Source organism: Denticeps clupeoides, chromosome 3, assembly GCF_900700375.1.
Source record: "Denticeps clupeoides chromosome 3, fDenClu1.1, whole genome shotgun sequence".
Lineage (NCBI taxonomy): Eukaryota > Metazoa > Chordata > Actinopteri > Clupeiformes > Denticipitidae > Denticeps > Denticeps clupeoides.
Genome location: NC_041709.1, coordinates 7356014 through 7377653, shown reverse-complemented (window position 1 = coordinate 7377653; position 21640 = coordinate 7356014). Strand labels below are relative to the sequence as shown.

Below are 21640 nucleotides of genomic sequence, written 5' to 3'. Positions count from 1 at the left end.
CAAAGGGTTAATAAACGGTTGACGGTGGCGCGACAGCAAAACGAAGAAAAGTTCGTATTTGACGTGCAGTTCGTTCAGTTCAGCCCAACATCGATATCGTGGCTGGTGTAAAGATGCCACTGTTCCCACAGCCCGACCTTGAATTGATGCGTGTCGCCGTTTGGGATATTTGGGTTCCGATAACGTTGTAAAAGTGTTGCGCGGGGGTTTGTTGGTATTTGTCCTGCGAGGAGACCCCCCCCCGCGGTCCTCCGTCCACTTCCTGTAGTCAGCAGTTCCGTCCCAGAAAGAGGGGGAAGAAGGTGGAAGGGAGAAGTTTGGACGAGCAGATCGCCTCTCCTCTCCTCTCCTCCACGTCGCGTCATTTATGGCGACAGTTCCGCGACCTGAGCTGCGAGTCTCCGACGCCGACGATGAAGACGCGAGGTGCAGGGGGCCGGTCGTGCTTATATGAAGATATTTAAGCAAAAAAAAAAAAAAACTAAAAACTTAAATAAAATAAATTGCGAGCGGCCGACACTTTTTTTTGTTCATGTATTGGAAAAATGAGGCTCTGGTCCCTCTGTCGGGGGGAAATCCACTTCTGTCCGAAGGACTTCACACAAAACAGGTAAAGACCTTATTATTTCCTTATGATTTCTAATAGAACTAAGTATGTGCATGTGTGTGTCTTCGGGGGTTCGTATCGTGTGTGCGTCCCCGAGTGAGTGCCACGGGTCTCCGTGTTTTCCGCACGCACACGCACAGATCCGTGTGGACATGTATATTTACCGCGAGGTCGTCAGTAAGATCGGCTTCGTTTAAAAAAAAAAAGAAAGAAAGAAAGAAAGAGGGAGAGAGAGAATCTTATGAATGGAGTGATTTGCGGTCCGCGCCGAGCCTGTAAGGGGGGGGGGGGTGACAGAAATTAGATTTTAATTACTGCCATTAAAAATCAAATTTGCAATTCTTTGGGTGGCCCCGTCGCCTCTCCTGAGTGACAGCTGAAATTGACACTCCGCGTCCCTCTCGTCGCCGAGCCTTTCCAGCGATTTCTAATTGCAGGTAGTTGATGTCCCCCCCCACCACCACCAACCACCACCACCACCACCCTTCCTCTCTCAGCCGCCTGGATGGCGAGGAGGAAAAACGCGATTACTCCGCGATTACTCCGAGAGCCGCGGGTTAAGTGCGCCGAGAAAATCTCCCCGAATTTCTGGGGGCTCGTCGTCGCCTCATTGTTTCGGCCGCGTTTATAAAGCGCGACGCCGACGCGATGGAGCCGCAGTCGCCCCCGTTTTTTTTATGTTAAAAAGGTAAAAAAATATATAAAAATCCTCTCTTTCTCTCCCCCTGCTCCGTAGCTGATCCTCCCGCCGGACGCAGCGAGTGCAGAGAGAGCCGCGACCCGCGGGGACCGTGACGCGGGACACCCGATGGTACGTTTTTTTTTTTTTTTTTTTTTTTTTTTTAACGCGCGACGCTACTACAGAGCTACTCCCGGCTTCTGTTCACAGCCCGTGTGGCGCATTTTACTGAGTTTTTTTTTTTAGTAAATCTTGTAAGTGGAAAGTACATTATTAATTAGAAATCTTTTTTTTTTTTTTTTTTTTTTACAAATTTAGGCCTTTCCTTAAAAAAAACAAATTTTTTTAAAATGATTTTTTTTACTTGACATATCAGCGCCAACCGGCACAAACATCAGACCGACATGGTTTCTTGCTTTTATTCTGTCCGCGCAGTCGCACCCGGACGGCGAGTCCCGCAGAGCCGGCATGGACAAGGAGGAACCCCGATCGTCGCCCAGTCCCCCCTCCACCCCGTCGGTCTGCTCGCCCGCCTCCTCCGCCTCCTCCTCCGTCCCGTCCGCCGGGAAGAACGTGTGCGCCAGCTGCGGCCTGGACATCCTGGACCGTTATCTGCTCAAGGTGACCAGGGTCGGACGGACGATCGGCGTTACGCGGGGGGATTTTGGACAGAAATGTGAACGTTTTGGGACAGCGCTTTTAAACTTCGTTTAAAGACGCAAATTGGGAGAAATATGAGCGTAGTGGAGTTCGTTTTATTAATGTTTTATTATTATTATTATTATTACTTCATTGTTATTTATTATTATTGTTATTGCTGTATTATAGAAAATCTTGGCGATTTTTTCATCCTTTCATCACCACGTAGAACAGGACTGGTTAGGACGGGGTTTGATTTGAGGAGTGTGTGTGTGTGTGTGTGTGTGTGTGTACCGGCTTCTCCTGACGCGTGCTGTCGCGTGCGCTTAACCCAAACAAGAGGAAGTGTGTGTTCCTATCTGGTGATCTCGGGGTGTCACCAGCGGGGTACAGGTCCCGACCGCGCTGGACAACGTGGGATAATCTGGGTGTCGGTTTGTGGTGTTGCGAGTCCAGGAGAAATTTGGATTTATATATATAAAAAAAAATCACTCACGAAACGATTTATATTCGGGCATGAGAGCGATTATTCGATGCGCAGACCTGCTGCTGAACTGTTGTTTAAATATCAGTAATACAATATAACCATTTTATGGTGTTATTAATGTGCCATTGTGCTCTTTTCCATTTTTGTACATCATATAAATCTCCAGATTAAAGACAGATAAACCATAATCTTTTCGTCAAACCTCTTCTTCCGTCTTCTTCTTCTTTTTGCTGTTGTCTGAGCCTGTTTTTTTTGTGTGTGTTTTTTTGCCAGGTGAATAACCTGATCTGGCATGTGAGATGTTTGGAGTGCTCCGTCTGCAGAACATCACTGCGCCAACACAGCAGCTGCTACATCAAAAACAAGGAAATCTTCTGTAAAATGGATTATTTCAGGTAGGGTAAGTTTTCACTTTGTCTCCCCCATGTTCACCTTTTTATTTTTCATTTTCATGGTTGTACTGTGCTCGGGCAGACGGCTTCTATTGAATTTGTATATTTGGAAACGAACAAATATATATATAATCATGCGATCCACTTATACAAATTAATAAAACGTAATAATAATAATAATAATTTCCAAGAGCTTGTTGATTCTGGTTTATTTAAGCTTGTGTTACACTGGTCAAAAAAATGTAATTTATTAAAAAAAATAGAGCAAGTGTTGCACAAACGAAATATCAAAATTCACATACAAAATGTAAATCTTTCCCTATAATAGTTTCAGTTGTGCAAAGGGTGAGGCTGAACAGATTAACACAGAGAAGTATATACCACCACACGTTCATTGCCCAGCCAGGACTGAATAGATGCTGGGATATCTGTTCAGGGGGCGGTGAGTGGAAATGGCAAAGCTGTGAAAGGTGGCTCCGGATGTGGGGCTGCGGTGCTTCGTGATTGCGAAGCACTCACCGCCGCTGTTGAATGGCGAGCAGCAAATTGGCCAGCCTTCTCCGTTCATTCCCAGTCAATGTGAAGTGACTCGTCCTTTAAAGTTGATACGGTGCCTCTGGGTGAAGGTTTGTTTTCTGTATTAGCCAAATAACGTGAAGTGATGCTTCACAAGACGTCGTATCAAAGAATGGCTCTTCGTGGCTGGTTGGATGGAGGCGGCGGCCCCTCTCCACCCACTGACCTCCAGCATCCGTTTCTCAGGCAGATCAAGCGAGGCAAAGGAGAGGGTGGCTGTTAACGGAGCAAACACCGTACAGTGTTATAATGCAGCACTTTCTTTCGTTTTTAATGCGCAACACAACAAGTAAATTCGCTTCATCGTGGCACCGTTCAGGAAATTTTGATTTTAAAAAATCTTGACCATTGTGCTTTAACGACTATGACTATTTCTATTTCATTTTTTTCCCCCACTATAAATTCAAATCATCTTTTTTTTATTGTGTTGAAAGCATTTTGCTTAAATACGAGGCTTGAACATGAGGCCATTTTTTTGAGCCTCTGGCATTTTCGTATGATATGGAGATTGAAAAAGAAACGCCGCCCACAGTGCAGGCCAGGCTCTCAAATTGCAGGTTCCTGCATGTTTCACAATGTCACAAGTTCGAGTGCGAGTGCTTTTTTTTTTTTTTTAAAGTCGCGCTACCCTGTGCATCATACCCTTCTATTTACGGCTGACGCCGAGCAAACGCGTGAGTGACTCCGCAATGCATTCCGGTAGACAAGGCTCAAGGGGGCTCTAATGGCTTCAAGCCTTGGCCGAGGCGGTTACCTTGAGCTGAAGCCTGCGGACGACAAACCCTGAAACGTGCGCGGCGGAGCGGGGCACAAGCCTGGCGAGCTGGCTGTTCCCGAGCGGGAGAAGCTGGAGCGGCACAGGTCCCGGGGACCTCTGGGGCAGAGCCGTTCCAGACTGCGGCTTGTCTCGTGTGGCAATCTGATACGGAGTGGCCAGCGGTGGTTTATACTGGGCAGCAATTAGAGGCCGAGCTCGGCACACAGCCGTCAGCACGATTCCGCGGCGAGACGTCTGCCGCAGGCTTGCCGTTCCTCTTGTCCCCTGCGTTTAATGCTCACATTCTACTCCGGTATTTAAACCAATTACACCCGGTCATTTACCCAACCAAGGATCAGATTTAGGACCATGTCTTTCTAGGTCTAGCCAGATTATGCTGGATGGGTCCATCATTCCATCAGCTGTCAGGTCAACATTCAGGTTCCCACTTGCACACATTTCCATTTAAGGATGAATAAAGATGAGTAAAGTCCAAATGGGTACTGGGTGAGTCCCCACCCTGCGCCCAGTGTCACAGGATGGGATCTGGCAGCAACGGGTGGTAGTAGCCAAGTGGGTTAGATGCTCGCCTATGAACCAGAAGATCACAAAGTCACAGGTTCAAACCCGACTTTCTTCCACTGCCTCCCTGAGCAAAACACTTAACCTTGCTTCTCACCAGGGGGGGACTGTCCCTGTCGCTCTGGAGAAGGGCGTCTGCTAAATGCCATGTCTGTAATGTAATCCAGTTAAATCAGAGTAAGCAAAAAAATCCATGTTCAGCCAATCAAAGCATTAATAAAATGTAGTGGATGATTAATAGATAGAAGTGGTCTGTGGTGCTTTTAAAGAATCTTTGAGACCCCCTGTGGGGTCAATCTTGTGCGCATTTTTCCTTTACCACACCGGAGTCGTTAACGCTATAATGGATAGGCTAGTAGATCCCTCATCCCTCCTAGAACGTCATATTCTTATTCTATAGAATATTATATTCTATGAACATTTCAAAAATGAAGGGGGAGGAGCAAACCAGGTCTGGACTTGATTTACACAACACAGTGTTCACTTGGAGGGAAGCGGGCCGGTTTGACTCATATGTGTCTGACACTTTATAATGCACAAGTGTACCAAATGTTTCTCAACTGAATTGGCACCCTCACCTGAACTTCTCCAGAATCTGTCAGAAATGTGGGTCCACAGTTACATTACATTTACAGCATTTACCAGCATTTTCCAGCATTTACCAGTTATGGGTCAAAGGTCACCTGGGGGTTGAAGTGTCCCCTTTCCAAAACTTTAAGATGCTCTGAAATATGCTGAGGAGTGAGGAGTGTACCCTGCTCTTTTAACTCTCTCTGCCTGGTGACTGACCAACAATGATTCCAGCTTCCAGGATCCTTGAGCAGCTCCATCAGTCCCCTGTGTGAAGAATCAAAGCAGAAAACCTTATTAATCTCGGAGAAAATTGCTTATGTAATGACTGCCACAAACATAAGTAAAATAAAATCTAAAATAAAAAATAAGATAAGGGCAATTTTCCTGAGGTTCGTTCTTCAGCTTCACAGCTTCCCCCATCGTCTTGTTGATGAAAGACATCTAATAATTATTTGCACTGAATAAAATACCGAATTCCTTGAATATGTTGTTTGCGTCTAGATATACTTTTCCAATTTTCACTCTGAGCAACATACACGAGGGGAGAGAGATCCAATTTTGTGTTTGTCTGAAATGGTAAAATATACAATGACTGATATAGGTACAGCGATAAAATGAGAATGCTTGAGGAGAGCGTAGATTACTGGGTGTGTTTGTTTCTGCCACAGTTGGGCTATAAGTTGAACTAGACATTTTCTTACGAAAACTAGTATTAATGGTTAAGCAGAGTGTGGAATGGGGGAAGTTGTGTGTGTGTGCAGTGAAAATGTGTGCATATGAGTTTCATTGCGCTGCTGTTTATTATCCCATCCCAGACTGTCAGGTTGTAAAATGAAATCAGATCTTCTCACCAGAGGTGAATTACTGTGAAGCTGTAGAAAAAAAAAAAAAGATCTGTGGCCGGAATTGGCTCCTTAACTTCATCTGTGCACCACTGTTGAGCCTGCAGACAATTTTCCCCAAGTCTTTGTGGAGGGGAAGCTGGCCTGAAAAGTACAGCGCTGTTCCACAGTTCTTTCCAAGTTCTTCAGAAAAGCATCATAACCACGCTCTCTGTAAACAGACTGATGTGTGATTAAAAATACACAGAAAACATGTGAGTATTTTTACAGCCGATTTCATTGGGTCTTAGTGAAGTGAAAGTGACTGTCATTGTGACACAACAAAATGTGTCGTCTGCTTTTAACCATCACCCATGGTGTGAGCAGTCGGCAGCCATGACAAGCGCCCAGGGAGCAGTGTGTGGGGACGGTGCTTTGCTCAGTGTCACCATGGCGGATTCGCGATTCGAACCAGCAACTTTCTGATTACAGGGCCGCTTCCTTAACCACCAGGCCACCACTGCCCCCTTTAGATTGTCTACATGATTATTAAAAGAAAACATTCTTCTGCATAATGGTGAGGAAGCTGGACTGGGCGTGGCATTGTTATGCCATCTTGTACCTTAAATACCAGAGTTGTAACACATCGGTTACTCTCTGATATTTAAAGAAATGTAAAACTGAGCACTTCCACAGAAATAGATATTCCAAATGTTATTTCTTATTGAATTATTAATGAGATTATTTATTTGTCTTGTTGTTCACCGTGTGGACAGAGTTTTAATGAATCTCATCTGATGTAATAAAACCCCATGGCACATTTGTGCTCCAATGATCATTACAGTTTATTGTTCATTTATTAGTTTTTTTTCTATTGTTTCAAATTTTTGGGTTAATTCATCAACATCTAACAAAAGTAAAATTGAAAGAAATCGACCTTCAATATCTTCACACACCTCTGCAGCCTGTGTCAGTGGAGCACTGATGCCTCATCCCATCTCTGTCTCACAGTAGGTTTGGTACGAAGTGCGCCCGCTGTGGTCGTCAGATCTACGCCAGTGACTGGGTGCGGCGCGCCCGGGGCAATGCCTACCATCTGGCGTGCTTCGCCTGTTTCTCCTGCAAGCGGCAGCTCTCCACTGGCGAAGAGTTTGGTCTGGTGGAGGAGAAGGTTCTGTGCAGGATCCATTATGACACCATGGTGGAGAACCTCAAGCGGGCAGCTGAGAGCGGTATGTCCTCACCGTCCACTCTGTTCCGTCACGCTCGCATTCAGGCTGGTTTACTTGTGTTTGATTCGTGTCTTGCCCTCTGCAGGTAGTGGACTTACTCTGGAGGGGGCAGTGCCATCTGAGCAAGACAGCCAACCTAAACCAGCTAAGAGAGCGCGCACTTCTTTTACTGCGGAACAGCTTCAGGTCTGCATTTCACCCACAATGCCATCAAAAATCGACCTCCATCTAAACTAGTGTTAATGCAACATGTTTTTCTTCTTGCACGTTTATTTAATTGGCATTTGGCCATCCCCAATACCACCAGTGCTAAAACAATGATCTATAAAACGTTAAAAGATTAATCAAAAGGTTCAAGTGACACTTATTTCCCATGTATATGCAGCCCGTTTTTTCCCAGTGACCTGAGTTGTGTTCTGTCTCAGGTGATGCAAGCGCAGTTTGCACAGGACAACAATCCTGACGCGCAGACGCTACAGAAGCTGGCGGACATGACGGGCCTGAGTCGACGCGTCATCCAGGTAAACAGAGCTCGCCATGCTTCCCTTGGTGCCTCTTCACGCTAGTGGAGTTCACGGCTCATGCCACACGTTTGGCATCACTGGCTGAATGCTTTATCGGCTGTTCTAGTCTCCCGAAGACATAATTTTCCTCCCTGTGTGATGACAGGTAATGTTCCATGTTCATAGGTCTGGTTTCAGAACTGCAGAGCAAGACATAAGAAGCACACCCCACAGCATAATGGACCCCCACAAGGACACCCCCAGGCGCGAATGCCCCCCTCTCTGCCAGATGAGCTGCATTATTCCCCCTTTGGAAGCCCTGAGAGGGCACGCATGGTGGCCCTGCATGGATATATTGAGAGTAAGCTCAGTACTGTTTGAATTATAATGGCTTCTTCGGGCATTTGAAGTGCAGCACACTTAAGATGAGGGTAAAGTCTGACATGCTCTTTGCCCTGGCAGGTCACCCGTTCTCAGTGCTGACCACGCAGAGTCTGCCCCATCAGGCCATGAGCCTGCCTCAGCTTCCTCTCAGCCGCTAACACCAGCGACGGCACAGCCGCACTCACAGACTTCTGCCCACCCCTGAACTCACGGAGCGAATGGATCTTGGATCGGGAGGACGTGTGACCCTTCTGACCCAGCTCTGAGCAGCCTAAGGAGACTCTCCGGTGCTCTTTTCACGAGCAGGATTTGCCAACCTGAAACTGGTCGGACTTTATGTAAGAGTGGAAGGCCAGTGCTGAGCGAATGAGGACTTACTTTCTTTTTCAAGACACAAGGGAGTGGACCTTGCTTGCAGACCCCAAAAACACAGTGTAAACGGAAACGAGATCTGGTGTCCCTCTTCAAGGTCAGAATTTCTCTCTCTCTGTGTCTCTCTCTTTAAACCTTTGGAAACCGAAGAACAAAACAGAGGAGAGTATGGTCTAGTTGTGCACCTCACGCCGTGCTTCCCATAGAAGCCAACAAATAAAGAAATAATTGGAATAATTAATTTGGGGTGTGGATTAAATTCTGGCTATAGAGGTAAGACACATTTCCCTTTTATTTATTTATTTTTGTTAGAAAATAATGATTGAAAATCAATATTATTGAGTTCAGTAGCTTCGTGTCCCTTTTAGGTTTGATGTTTAAAGGTTAATTTCTGTTTTATTTTCCTTTCAGTGTCATTCACTTGACTTTGGAATGGTAAAATGTTATTGTAATGCACCCCAAAAATATTAATTAGATATAGATTATAACACTTACTTAGTAACAATACATAGAACACTGGCCAGGAATTAACTTTAAAATAAAATTTAAACACAGAGCGTAATTTCTCTGCTGGACTACACTCCTGAAAAGTTTCTATTTTATATTTTCATTGCAAACATTTTAAGATATTCACTTTAAAAATGTATTTCATGTCTGTGAGACAAGATAATATACATTGTCACCAATAATTGATGGGGATGTGTCAGCTTTGTTACTAAGTTCCATAGCACTAACTGTGCTTGGCTGCACTCCGGTGTGAGTGAACATGGCTCCTACAGGAAGGAAACCCGTCCATCAATCCAGTTCTTTCCTGCCAGATCACTAGTTTCCAATTTAGAGAAGCAACAAAAGGTAAGTAGGCAGAGACAACGAGACAGAGGAATTCTGCAGAAAAGCAGCTCCCTAAATGTGTGTTCGCAAAAGCTGTAAAAAGGGTTACATGTGTAACTTACGTGTAATGTAAATTTGACATCAATTAACGTGTCGTTATTTTTCTGTATAAGCAAGAAATGTGTCTGTGCGTCTTCTGTTTTGTTTTTTTTTTCTTTAAAATTGTCTGCCCTGTTTGTGTCACCCCAAAGGGGATAAAAAGAGAAGTGGTACAATCCCAGATGGACTGGGCATGTACATATACAGTCTTTTGCAGCCCAAGCGGCCGAGGGACGAACTGAACTGTGAACAAAGTCTTGGCCACAGTGCGATCCCGTGTTCATGAGTGAAATCAAAACCTCTGCATTCTTGTATTTATTTAGGCTGGATTTTAAAAAAAGCCTTTTAAGCACTTTTTTTCTCAACAATTGGCTTTTTGTGTAAAAAAAAAATTAAATCAACAAAAATAAAAATGGGAAAAACAAAATTGAAATGCATTGAGTATGTGTACAATCATTCTGTCTAATGTAATATTTAAGTGATACAACAGCACCTCATATTAACATGCAATTCAGTGACCCCCTTTTCAGCACTCGTATGTGCGGCATGTCTTTGCGTAGCATGTCATCATGCAATTGTATTAATGTCATATTGTGTGTATTTCGGCACATCCATACACATGTGCACTTGACGCAGGACCAGATGCTGTCACAGACAACGTGGACCAGTGACAGTGACATCAACTCTCATGCACACAGAACTCTCAAGACACCAGTTCCAAATCCAGGCTTCACTGGTTCTCCTTGTACTGAACAAATTCACACAAGGAAACAGTAGACATCTTACACAGTTTATTTCCAGATACAGTATTTAATTATATTCACATTTTTGTACTATGGTTCATTAGGGTACATTAAATTACGCATCTGTAATAAGAACAATAATATTCTGTAGCTATACATGAGCTCATGTTAGTAAAAAAAACACAGACAAAATAGGTCTGAAGTTGGAGAAAATAAAGAATTACTATAAATCCCGTTTTTTTTTTTAATTAAACAGATATGTCGCCATATGCAACTGCATGGAATTGCACGGAGCGGCATTTAAACGCTCAACATTTAGACGGAAAAGGAAAGAGAACTGATCAGCTCCAACAGATTTATTCAATTTCGACACAGATATTCGGAATCCGATTCACCGGCCCTCTGACTCGGAATTCCATCTTAAGGGTCCGACGGCCTGGTCCCATCCTCTCCGACACGTGCGGACTATCCATCCATGTTCCTCCTCATCTGTTATAAAAAAACCCCAAAAAAAACCCACATAGCTGCGCGTCATTTCACACAATTAGACAAGTGATAAAATCAAACGAATTTTTATCCAATGGGAATAAAACCCAGCTGACTGCAGTGCACCCCGGCCGATTAAATAATATGAAAGGTTTCCCATTCAACACATGCAAATGCGATCGAAGGCAATTTGCAGAAATCGCGCGCCTTGGATCGCGGATCGCGGGCGGGGGGGAGAATAACTCGACGACCAGCAACAGTGGATAATGCGCTGCTTTTTAAAAATAGTTTAGAAAACGTGAAAGGAGCCGCTAATTGCGGAGCGAGAGGTAGCTTTTTTTTTTTCTTCCGCGGCGCAGCTGCACGCACTTGAGCGCCTTCACCCCTGGGAACAAGGCAAACCGCGGCCATTGTGGGGAACAGGTCTTCAATTCTGCCCTGATTGTCTGTAATTGCGCGCAGTGGCCCCCAAACGGCCCCGTCGCCCGCCATCTCGCCACTTGTACCTGGCGCGCGGCGCGACGCGACGCCGCTCTCGCAGGATCTCGCGAGAGTAGGCCCTTCCGACTGATAACATATACTAATATAAACAGATATATATTTAAACACGTGCGTAAAACAAATCGCAGAAATGCAGGCCCGCGCACTAAAGAGTGGGATGTTGTTAATTTAAATTTTTTTTTTTTTTTTAAGTGCAATGTTTAAGAACGACGAGAGGTCGCTTGATGCCGGCAGCTGCACGCCGACGAAAAGTTGCCCCTCGCCTTCTGCCCGGGCGCCCCTCCTCGCCACAAAGGACGTCGTTTCTCGAGGACATTTCATCACAATTTGATGCCAATTAACGCCGCGCCGCGACAATCGCAATTTCTTCCAGGCGCGCACGGTAATGAGCGCAAATTCACATTTATCGCGTCTCTTGCCGAAGGTAAATTGCCCTCTTCAGGGCTGATCGGCCCTCGTCGGCTAAATTCATGCGCTAATGGCGACCGTGGCGGGAGCACAGGTGGCTCCGCGGTGGCGCAGCCTGCACTGGTCGCGGGTCGCTCGGTGGCGCTTCTCGCGGTCCGCGATTAAAAAAAAAAAAAAAAAATTAACACAAAAGATATTAATCCCCATTGTCCTTGTTCCGCGACGCTTTACATAAAACCCGTTTGTATCGCAGCGGCCGGGGGAAACCGGTAATGGCAGCTTGTTAAAAGGTGTTTATCTTAATCCCTAAAATACACCAGAAAAGGGGGAAAAAGTGCTTCCTTCCGAACAGGGCCACACGTTCGTTAATGGCTGCAAGAGGGCCGATAAAAGCGCGAAATAATGAGACGTCCTTCTCATATCTGGGGGCGCATTTATTCCTGACGAACGGGGCCGTGGGCCTTCAGCTTGTCCCCCGGTGGGACAGGCGAGAGGGTGTCTCTGCTGCCACCGGGGCATTTTCACCATGCGAAGGTGTATTTATTCCTCCAGCAGAAAACGGCAACAAACAATACAGCGTCCGTCCGTTTTAGACATCGACGGCGGCATCGAGGGCCCAAAAACAAACCAAAAAAAAAAAAAACCCGTGGGCGTTATTCTGCAAGAAATAGAGTTCGCGCACAAACAAATAAAAACGACCTACGTGTAGGGCCGGTAGATCTATAAATAAATCTCCAGCCCTCGGCGTTCCAGAGTCTTCAGCCACTGAGTGAGCTGTGTGTGAGTAGGAGTCACGTTCATTGCCACCTTAGGCCCATGTGGTTCGCTGCCAAGCAAGATGCCTTTTGATGTCTATACAACTTGTAATCTACAGCACTCTCATTTTGCCCGTCCAGGAAAATGACACGGACGGATAACAGCCATTCTCGGGGCAGGAGATCTTTAATCCCACCACTGTCTCGCCGGCAAACCGGCTGAATGTGTTCTGTCCGACATTTTAAATGTCTGAGGGCTTGCATTGCATTGCATCTGTAGACAATGAAGACAATACCAGTATCTGTAGTGCACATTTGTCCACTGATATAATTATTTAGTAGCATAATATGAGACTATGTAATAGACTCTGTTTTAAAGAAAATGTGGTCAAGTCATTTGGTAGGACCTGGTGATGGGATGACGAAACACGTAAAAAACCTTGCGGACTGAGAGTGAGTTTATGACAGGGGCTGTGCCAAGAAAGAAATGTCATCTTTTTTTCCCCATTCCTCCAGTGAACAGTGAAGAGCCCAGCGGTTGTTTGTGTGATGGCACACTTGACCATAACCCCACCTACCCTACCGGACCTGCAGCCCACAGAGCCTGACCCTGGGGGCTTCGGCTGCTGTAAAGGGTTTCCTCAGGGGCTCACCTCTCCGACTGTTTTATTTTCAGTAAGCCAAGGCCTGGGTGTTTCCTCAGCCTTTCCTGCCTGGTCCCTTCGGCATGTCCCTGGGCCTGCTCCCCTTGGCTGTCCTCCCTGTCTCTCTTCCCTTCAGGCCTGTTCCTCTGCCCTTAAAGTTGCAGCCGTATTCTTCCTCCTTTCCCTGTGCAGTCCAAGTTCCTCTTTAGTTTCCAGCAAGTGTCTGTTGTTCCGTACACACTGTCCATCCTGGAAACCAGCCAGTTGGTAATAAATTTTGTCTTCACGCCCTCTTTTACAAATGTCCCTTCACCTCAGATAGATAAAAATATGACATGACATAAAGCCCAGATGTGCATTTTACTGTGAAGTGTGACGTCCATGATGTGAGGTCTATATATATTAATGTGGAAGTGAAAGCTTTTACTTACTGGGACATCACACGAAGTTCTGGGTGCAGCTCACAGAGGCACACTGATCATTCCGAGACCTCAACACAAAAATATGCAGCCAAAACCCTGCTTTGTGTCAAATATGCAACTGACTATGCAAAATAATTGTGCATTGCCTTATGACCCTTGTCTGGGATTGGTCGCTGTATAAATACATTTAACTTACTATCTTACTAAAATAATGAAGACACACACTTGCCGTCTCTTCTCTGCCCTACAGATTAAATGTTACGAATGCCTGACATAAATGATTCACTTCAAATCATACGCAAAGCATACTATGGTGGATGGGAAAATGCGAAATGTGTTTCAAATTTTGCCCCCAATCACGTGCATGATGACCTACATACACAATACTGTAGCAAGACTGCAGAGTTCCATCACTGACGTGTGAAATCAAGACTCCATATGACACCCTGTTTTACTAATACAGCAAAACATATAATCCCATTATTCACCCTGTATCTGTACCTGCACATACCATCTACATAACATGAACCATGGGCCCATTCAGCATTCAGTCTTTTAATGCTGGCGGTTGAAAGTGAAAATTAAGTGCTTGTTATTGTGATACAGCACACGGTGCACACAACAAAATGTGTCCTCTGCTTTTAACCATCACCCTTGGTGAGAATTGGGCAGCCATGTGCCTGGGGAGCAGTGTGTGGGGACGGTGCTTTGTTCAGTGGTACCTTGGCAGCTCGGGATTCAAACCAGCAACCTCCTGATTACGGGTCCGCTTCCTTTACCACTAGGCCACCACTGCTCCACTTATGAAATAGAAAACCAGATTTTGTTTTGTAGGATGAACCTAACCTGCATTCCTGAGGTATTGGTGGTTGTAGTCATTTATCACTCTACTGTTGGGGTCGTAGAAACCGTCACCACAGTCATAGCAGCCATCAGGGATCACTGGGGACGGATCCATGTTGGTCAGTTGGGATTCTCCTATGGAAATAAGTCATTAAAGACATTTCTCATTCTTCTTAGAGGTTTGATGTACAAGATTTTGAGAAGCTTTTGCCACCTGAAGAATTAAAAGTAGGGGTACACATGGTAGAAAAAACAACACATCCATTTGCAAATTCTTAATAAACTTTTCACTCCTGGTGAACATCTTAGGTGGGACTGGGGGCAGACTTTATGCTACAGTAACTTACCTCTTGAGGTACTGGGTATGAAGACAGTGGTATTATTAGGTTCGTCCATCACTAGCTGGATAGCATACTAATTTCAGTAAATAGTTTGGCTGCACATATATTAATGATTTTGAAATAATTTTTAAAACAGTTATTTCTTCATAGTCTTTCAATCAGATTAAGTTTGAATCCTTTAAGAAAATCACATTGTATTCAGCCATAGGTCAGAAAACCTCCCAGATGCCTGGAAACAGTAAAGCAAATCTCAGATAACAAATCACTAAAAGCAAAGATCAACAATTGTCTAAACTATTTCTATGCAATAATTGATATTTATTTCCCAAGTCACAGAAAATGTTCAACTTAGTAATTTTGATACACAGCATAGTACAGTACACAACAAAATGTGTCATCTGCATCTAACCCATCACCTTATGATCAGTGGGTAGCCATGAAAGGTGGGATTCCTTCCTCAAAGGTATCTCAGTGGCACCTTTATGGCACAGGATTTAAACCTGCAACCCTTCGGTTATGAGTCCACTTCCTTACCCGCTAGGCTCCACTACAATACAATTTCTTAATAAAAGATTAATGGATGAACTGAATTTGGATTAACTGTAATTTCTAATCTAGACTGGAGGCATAATGAAACAACACAATGGCCACAAAATCAAGTCAACCACTCGTCACTAGATCAAAGCTGAAATGTCCTGAGATCATACCTGCTGGTTTAATGCCATTACACCTCTCTGTGTAGAAGCGTCTGTCATTTCCATCACAGTAATCCCACTCTTTATCATCGTACTCCAGTCCATCAGAGAAAGTATATTTCCCCTGTTGGATATATTAATGTTTTCATTTTTATTTATGTCAGGTGAATGAAATTATATGAATATATGCTAACTTTTTTATGTATACAATATTTATTTAGACATCGGTCTGTATACATTGGTGGGTTTTTTTTTATTTCCCTGACGTGACATAATATAGTACCATGAAGTTCTCTAGATTGCATAATCTATCACGCACCTGCTTACATATTCCCTTCTCCCACGTTCCCTCATATTTACTTCCGTTAGTAAAATGAAGAACACCCTGGCCATGAAACACTCCATCTTTCATTTCCCCAGTGTATTTGGTTCCTGTGGGAAGGGTGTATACTCCTTTACCTTCCATTCTGAGAAAGAAAAAAAGGTGAATATATCACCTCGTTTCAACTTTGTGAACAACGTTCTACGAAAGGATACACGAGTAAATGTTTAGAAATGTGATTAAATTGATTTTAAATGTCTACCTGCCATTTGTGTGCTCTCCAGCGTAGCTGCCTGTGAACTCCATCTTGACAGTTTTGTTTATATGACTGTTTCCATGGAAACACAGCGTGCGACCAGGCTGCAGGTTCATGCAGTAAATTAACATGGAAATTCATCTAATTTATTAGTCTAAATTAGATACTCAAAAATAGGCCAAGACAGTCTAGTAAAGAGGGTCTTTAAAAAACAATATTAAGTGTCTCATTCATAACATTTACAGAGTACAAAAAACGGAGTTGAAATTGCTATGATTTTTATGATTCTGAAACTATCGAAGAAATTCTACAATTATGTTGCTTTGTAAAAATAAAGATCAGGCGTGTTTGATAAATGTTTATTTATTCTTTATTAAAATGTCTTAAAACCATTCATTATCATACTTTCGCCATAATAACACTCGATGGCTATTATGCTGAATGTTCCAATGATCCACTGATCGTAACCTATTTGTATTAAATGTAATTTTTACATATTCTAGGAGAGTTTCGCGGAGCGCTGGCCTATGACGTCAATGCGGCGCGACAGAAATCCTCGCACATGCGCACTTAACTGACCTTCTCTGAACGCAGTCGACCGTCTACTGACGGGGACCTTGGCTCTGTTGTTTTGGAACTAGGTGGCTGATTTCGTTTGCTTTCCCTGTGGTGGGTCAAGAACCGCGCCATGCCCGGTTCGGTGGAGGTCCCGACTTTGAAGGAGCTGAATGTGGAAGAAGTAAGCGCTGCCGTGCTGCTGGGGAGGGGTTTAGCTAGGTAGCACGCTGCTAACTCGGTGTCAGTCCGTTCTGGGGTAATTATTTTCAATGAATAGCTTATATAATTATAGAAACTGACTATTTATTTCAGATATTCATGCTTTGTTAGCACCTGAGTTATAGTAGTGTTTCAAGTGATTGTCTGCTGAACCTTGAATAGCCTGTAATAAAATATTTTGGAATCCACTTTTGTTATTTTTCAGCAATTTTATTTATATGGCGTATTTGTCCGTACATTTTACATTTACAATTACAGCATTTACCAGACGCCCTTATCCAGAGCGACTTACAATCTGTAGTTACAGGGACAGTCCCCCTGGAGACACTCAGGGTTAAGTGTCTTGCTCAGGGACATAATGGTAGTAAGTGGGATTTGAACCTGGGTCTTCTGGTTCATAGGCGAATACGTTGTACTGTGTGAAAGGACTGGTTTCATTTGCTTGGCTTTAGAACAGTTCGGAGAACAGTAAGAAATTTGTCAGTTTTTAATTTATTTAGTTTTTATTGGAAAGACTGTTCATTACTGTAATGTATAGAGTTCTATCTATAAGCGGTTTAAATGTTCTAGTAAGAACATCTAGGACAAATAGCAAGGCACCATATTGTTCAGTGTCGACATAGCGTTAAAAAAGGCACCCTCCTGTTTACGGTCATCTTTCTCAAGTTCTGCCTTTTCATTACTTTATCAGGTAAGTGTGTCTTCAGCTGTTTTGAAGGCTGCTGCCCACCATTATGGCTCCCAGTGTGACAAACCCAACAAAGAATTTATGCTGTGCCGATGGGAAGAGAAGGACCCCAGAAAATGTCTGAACGAAGGGAGAAAAGTCAACGAGTGTGCACTCCAGTTCTTTAGGTATGCGCAAATAAATTATTTTATTAAATTGCATGTCACAAATGGTGTTTTGTTTTTGCTTTTCGCATTTTTTCTGCTGAACTGATCCGAGGCGTGCAGTGTGGGTTAAATACAGGCTGCTTTTTCTCAGCAATCGGATGTATGGGGGTGCTGGTCTGGGACGTTTCAGTCTCGAAGGTTGCCGCAGTGTTTACCCAAAGGGGCAGCACACCAATTAAACATTGTGACGCCTCTGCGTTTGACTGGGGTCTGTCTTTAAGTGGCACACGGGCTGGCTTTCTTTAATAGCTATGAATAACAGGGGTTAGCCACATGTAAGGCAGGAGCAAATAAACACTGACAGCAATCTAAACACCAAGAGTGGCTGGGAGCTGTAGAAATTAAGTTAAGATAAATTGGGAATGTGGACAACTGCAACGCACTTGTGCTTCTCTTGGTGTCTGTATGTGGTTAACCTACTGGATTATTTATTTTATGTTTTTATTCCTTTTGGTGGAGTTTACAATAATTTCAGATTTGCAATAATAAAGCAAGTAACAGACGTTGTTTTTGTTTTGCACTGAAATTGTTCTTGTGGGTTTTAGGCAGATTAAAGGAAACTGTGCAGAGTCCTTCACAGAGTACTGGACCTGCTTGGACTACTCCAACTTGGCAGAGCTTCGTCATTGTCGCAAACAGCAGAAGGTGTTTGATGACTGTGTGCTGGAGAAGCTGGGCTGGGAGAGACCACAGCTCGGTGAATTGTCCAAGGTAAAGCCTCATCTTTGTTTGAATTGTAATGAGTTATTGTAATGATTCATATGGTGATACCCTAAGGTTGTTTTGCATTTACTTTTTGCTGTAGTCCTGCTAGTAAGTCAGTTTGAGGTTGCTGCTACTTGCCGCATATTTTTGTTCTTTGCCTAAAACAGGTAACCAAGGTGGCCACATCCCGGCCTCTCCCTGAGAACCCCTACCACTCACGACCAAGACCAGAGCCCAACCCTGTCACTGAAGGCAACTTGGAGCCATCCAAATATGGCAGTCGTATGTTTTTCTGGAACTGGTGAAAAGTCTACGTTGTGATACCCAGTCAAGCCCAGACCTCAGTGGACAGTGGAGGGTTTTATGTGTTCTTAATGCAGGGACCCTTCACCTATGCGTTCTAAAAATATATGTTAAATAAAGAGAAATTAATTTAACTGGTTGTTTAATTTTTTTGAGGACTCTTGAAATGGTTTCTTCACATTTTTACGAATATTGAAAATGTTGAGAACATGACCTCACACTTCCAAGGTTGTGAGTTCAACTACGGGCTCAAACTTTTTTTGTTTACATGCTCTCCCTGTGTTGGTGCTGGTTTCTTTGGGTTCTCCAGTTTCCTCCATCCATCCAAAGATTGTATACTAGGTGGATTGTCTGTAGGTGTGAATGGTGTGTGTGTGTGTGTGTGTCCGCCCTGCACCCAGTGTCCCAGGATGGGCTCTGGCAACCGCAACCCTGAGTAGGATTAAGCAGTTACGGAAAGTAAGTGAGTGCGTGAAAGTTCTGCCCTGTCTCAGCATTACACTGCTTTTTGTCAGTGCTCACAGTCTCAAGGTTCATTCCCCATGAGCTTAAGATAATTTTCCTCCACCACACCCCTGCCATTTGCCCAAGAGCAATGCTCTGTGAGTGAAAACCTTTGTCTGAAAGAGTTACTGTCTAGCTCCCGCTCAATGTAGTATTAATTTTCAAACACTGTATTATAGGCCAATATTTCCTTAGGTCAAAACAGACCTGGGCTCCGTTTGAGAACAACTTCGATAGAACAAACAAGCCAATACGCTGTATGTGTATTCCTGCTCTGCATTAAGCAAATACAAATAAATACAAACCGGGCTAAATGCCAGGATATTCCCTCAAGCAAGACTGAATCAATCCTATTTCACTGATGTTATGACTAAGTTAGTCATTACATTGTTCGTGTCTGTTTAGGTTTTTAATATAAAGCAAAGTAATCTTCGGTGAAACTTAATTTGTTATGACGTTTTCTTGGCTAATAAAAGGTCATTAACACTACATCCCCCAACTGATGCCAGGTTTTAGCATCAGTAACGGTTTGTGTTGCTCTTTTTCTGGATATCTTGCATGTTGTTGTTACATGTAGGTCCTGGTCTGGGGGTAAATGTGTAAATGGTTGCAATTCAGTATAAAGAAATAACGATACCAATGGACATGTGCAGTCAGTTTGGCTTGTTAATGTTATAACAGCGTGTGGCATGTAATACAACACTGTACTACATATATTCCCACCTGACAGAATTTAACAGGTTGGTGGAATTTAATGGCGCGCAGACCTTCTGCATAATTGACTCTGGGCATGGGGTAGCTAGCCAATTTCCAGACACTTCTGTGGACTATTTCTATTCTGGTGGTTTTACAGTGAAACAGTATGAGCTTTCAGGTTATGCAGCACTTCAGATTTGACCCACAGAAATGTTTTTCGGGTTTACTGAAGCCGCCAACCAGCAACATGAGTTCGAACATATTTTTCTATTTATTGAGCCCTGATGTGAAGAGGCTCTTTTCACACGTGGAGAGGGTAATGCAGGTACCTGTGCATCTGCAGTATCTCCAGGGCTGTTTTTCTAGGAAGAAAAACCATCGGCCCTGACAGGGAGCCAATTTTTCTCCCGACTGCAAAAAAAAAAAAAGAAAATCCCCCAGGATTCCCCCAAGGTGTGGTCTTATGCGCCGGCTCGTGCAGGAAGCGTCTGACAGCAGTGGCTGTGACCCCGGCTGCTCCGCAGGGTAGTGGGGTGGCGGGTGAAGGGGGCCTCGTGGCAGACCTGGCTCAAACCCCCAACACAGGAAAGGGGGTAGGGGGGGTCACCATCAGTTGACACTGCCCTGGCGCAGGAAGCCGACCCTGGCAGCGGAAAGAAATACAATACAGGACTCTGAAAAGCTACAGCGCGGCCAGGAGTGTGCGGCGCTAAAACACCCAAACACACCGGCCAGCGTGCGCTGCCCTGCTGTCAATATTCCCATTGTTCACCCTGACTTTGACGGGATTAAATAAATATTTGACAGCGGTGATGGACTCAGACAGGGTAGTTGCCGGGTTACCTTCTATCTCTGCCATCATCTGTTCCAGCGGACCTGAAAAGGTCTTTTCCAGAAGATCTGTTTTTGTGTGCGTGTTTTCAGCCATACTTTTCATAAATCGCGCACGGCTCACGGTGAATGAAAAGCAACACATGGTGGATCAGATAATGCCTGCATGTCTAGCAGCAGGGCCTCACTGCGCAAGATGATTTCTTATTGTTTACTTGACTTGTTTCGTCCGCGGGGCTCGCTTTTCTGCTGCCCTGAGTGCCGCTTTCATCTTTCCTCTTAGGACGTGCAGCGCACTCAACAGAGCAGCTTTGAACTCGCATGCAGGTCTGGCCGAAACCTTCTGTCCCAAATACCGCTCCTTCGGGCTGCTGCTCGGCACGATTATTTCAGCAGATTCATTTTTGCCCGGTGCGTTTTGGTTGTGTATCTGAGGGCTTTCTGTTGCTTGTATGCATTTTCTGCATTTAGAGATTTTGTCGCCATTTTTTTGTGAATGCCATTTGTGTTCAGAACTGGCATCGACCTGCCCCTCTGCTCTGGTGTGAGCAGCTGATGGCTGTAGCCTGAATCGGAGTTTACATTCCTGACTGCACGCTTCACAGCAGGCATTCCTCTCTTCACACTCGCTTGAGCCATCCTTTAGTAACGCTGTGTGTGTATGGTGGGCAAGATGGCACAGGTGGGCACTTTAATACTACCTATACAAGGTTACCCAGTTACTTCCGAGCATTTTCACTCAGAAACATTTTCCTATGTTGTGCCCAAAGGCTAAATATGTGAGTGGTCTGTCTGAAACTGATCTGAAATATTGAAATATAAGTTTATATTCTTTGATACATATACCTCATTGGAGTGGAAATGTGTGTAATGTGTCTATCTGCATCATAACTATTCAGCCACAGTGAACCACAGCAGAAAGACATCTTTACAGACAAGTATTTGAGATAGAGAATATCTGCAATGCACCCAGAAGCAGG

The 21640-nt window shown here is 44.2% G+C and overlaps 3 protein-coding genes across 8 annotated transcripts; 2 read left to right on the top strand and 1 right to left on the bottom strand.

Moving 5' to 3' along the window:
- Positions 1–78: 78 nt before the first annotated feature.
- On the top strand, positions 79–9967 carry lhx6a (LIM homeobox 6a). Of its 3 annotated transcripts, none has more exons than XM_028973130.1 (9): positions 79–610; positions 1344–1418; positions 1722–1907; positions 2686–2807; positions 7125–7345; positions 7431–7531; positions 7771–7866; positions 8047–8209; positions 8311–9967. In XM_028973130.1, exons 1-9 carry the CDS (start codon positions 533–535, stop codon positions 8388–8390), a joined length of 1122 nt encoding a protein of 373 aa, XP_028828963.1. In that variant the 5' UTR covers positions 79–532; the 3' UTR covers positions 8391–9967. The 3 variants fall into 3 exon arrangements, with proteins under 3 accessions (XP_028828963.1, XP_028828961.1, XP_028828962.1); XM_028973128.1 differs by having other exon boundaries at positions 8035–8209; XM_028973129.1 differs by having other exon boundaries at positions 90–610; positions 7128–7345; positions 8035–8209.
- Positions 9968–10311: 344 nt separating this feature from the next.
- morn5 (MORN repeat containing 5) lies at positions 10312–16019 on the bottom strand. Of its 4 annotated transcripts, none has more exons than XR_003749205.1 (6): positions 15957–16019; positions 15692–15839; positions 15385–15496; positions 14216–14471; positions 13081–13320; positions 10671–10766 (listed from the first exon to the last, which is right to left on the bottom strand). XR_003749205.1 is itself a non-coding variant. In XM_028973671.1 (6 exons), exons 1-6 carry the CDS (start codon positions 15998–16000, stop codon positions 10763–10765), a joined length of 459 nt encoding a protein of 152 aa, XP_028829504.1. In that variant the 5' UTR covers positions 16001–16019; the 3' UTR covers positions 10716–10762. The 4 variants fall into 4 exon arrangements, 3 of the variants coding, with proteins under 3 accessions (XP_028829502.1, XP_028829503.1, XP_028829504.1); XM_028973671.1 differs by lacking the exon at positions 13081–13320 and adding an exon at positions 13503–13521 and having other exon boundaries at positions 10716–10766; positions 14340–14471; XM_028973669.1 differs by lacking the exon at positions 13081–13320 and having other exon boundaries at positions 10312–10766; positions 14340–14471.
- Positions 16020–16514: 495 nt separating this feature from the next.
- ndufa8 (NADH:ubiquinone oxidoreductase subunit A8) lies at positions 16515–18763 on the top strand. Its single transcript, XM_028974060.1, has 4 exons — positions 16515–16689; positions 17419–17582; positions 18167–18332; positions 18494–18763. Exons 1-4 carry the CDS (start codon positions 16639–16641, stop codon positions 18629–18631), a joined length of 519 nt encoding a protein of 172 aa, XP_028829893.1. The 5' UTR covers positions 16515–16638; the 3' UTR covers positions 18632–18763.
- Positions 18764–21640: the final 2877 nt, after the last annotated feature.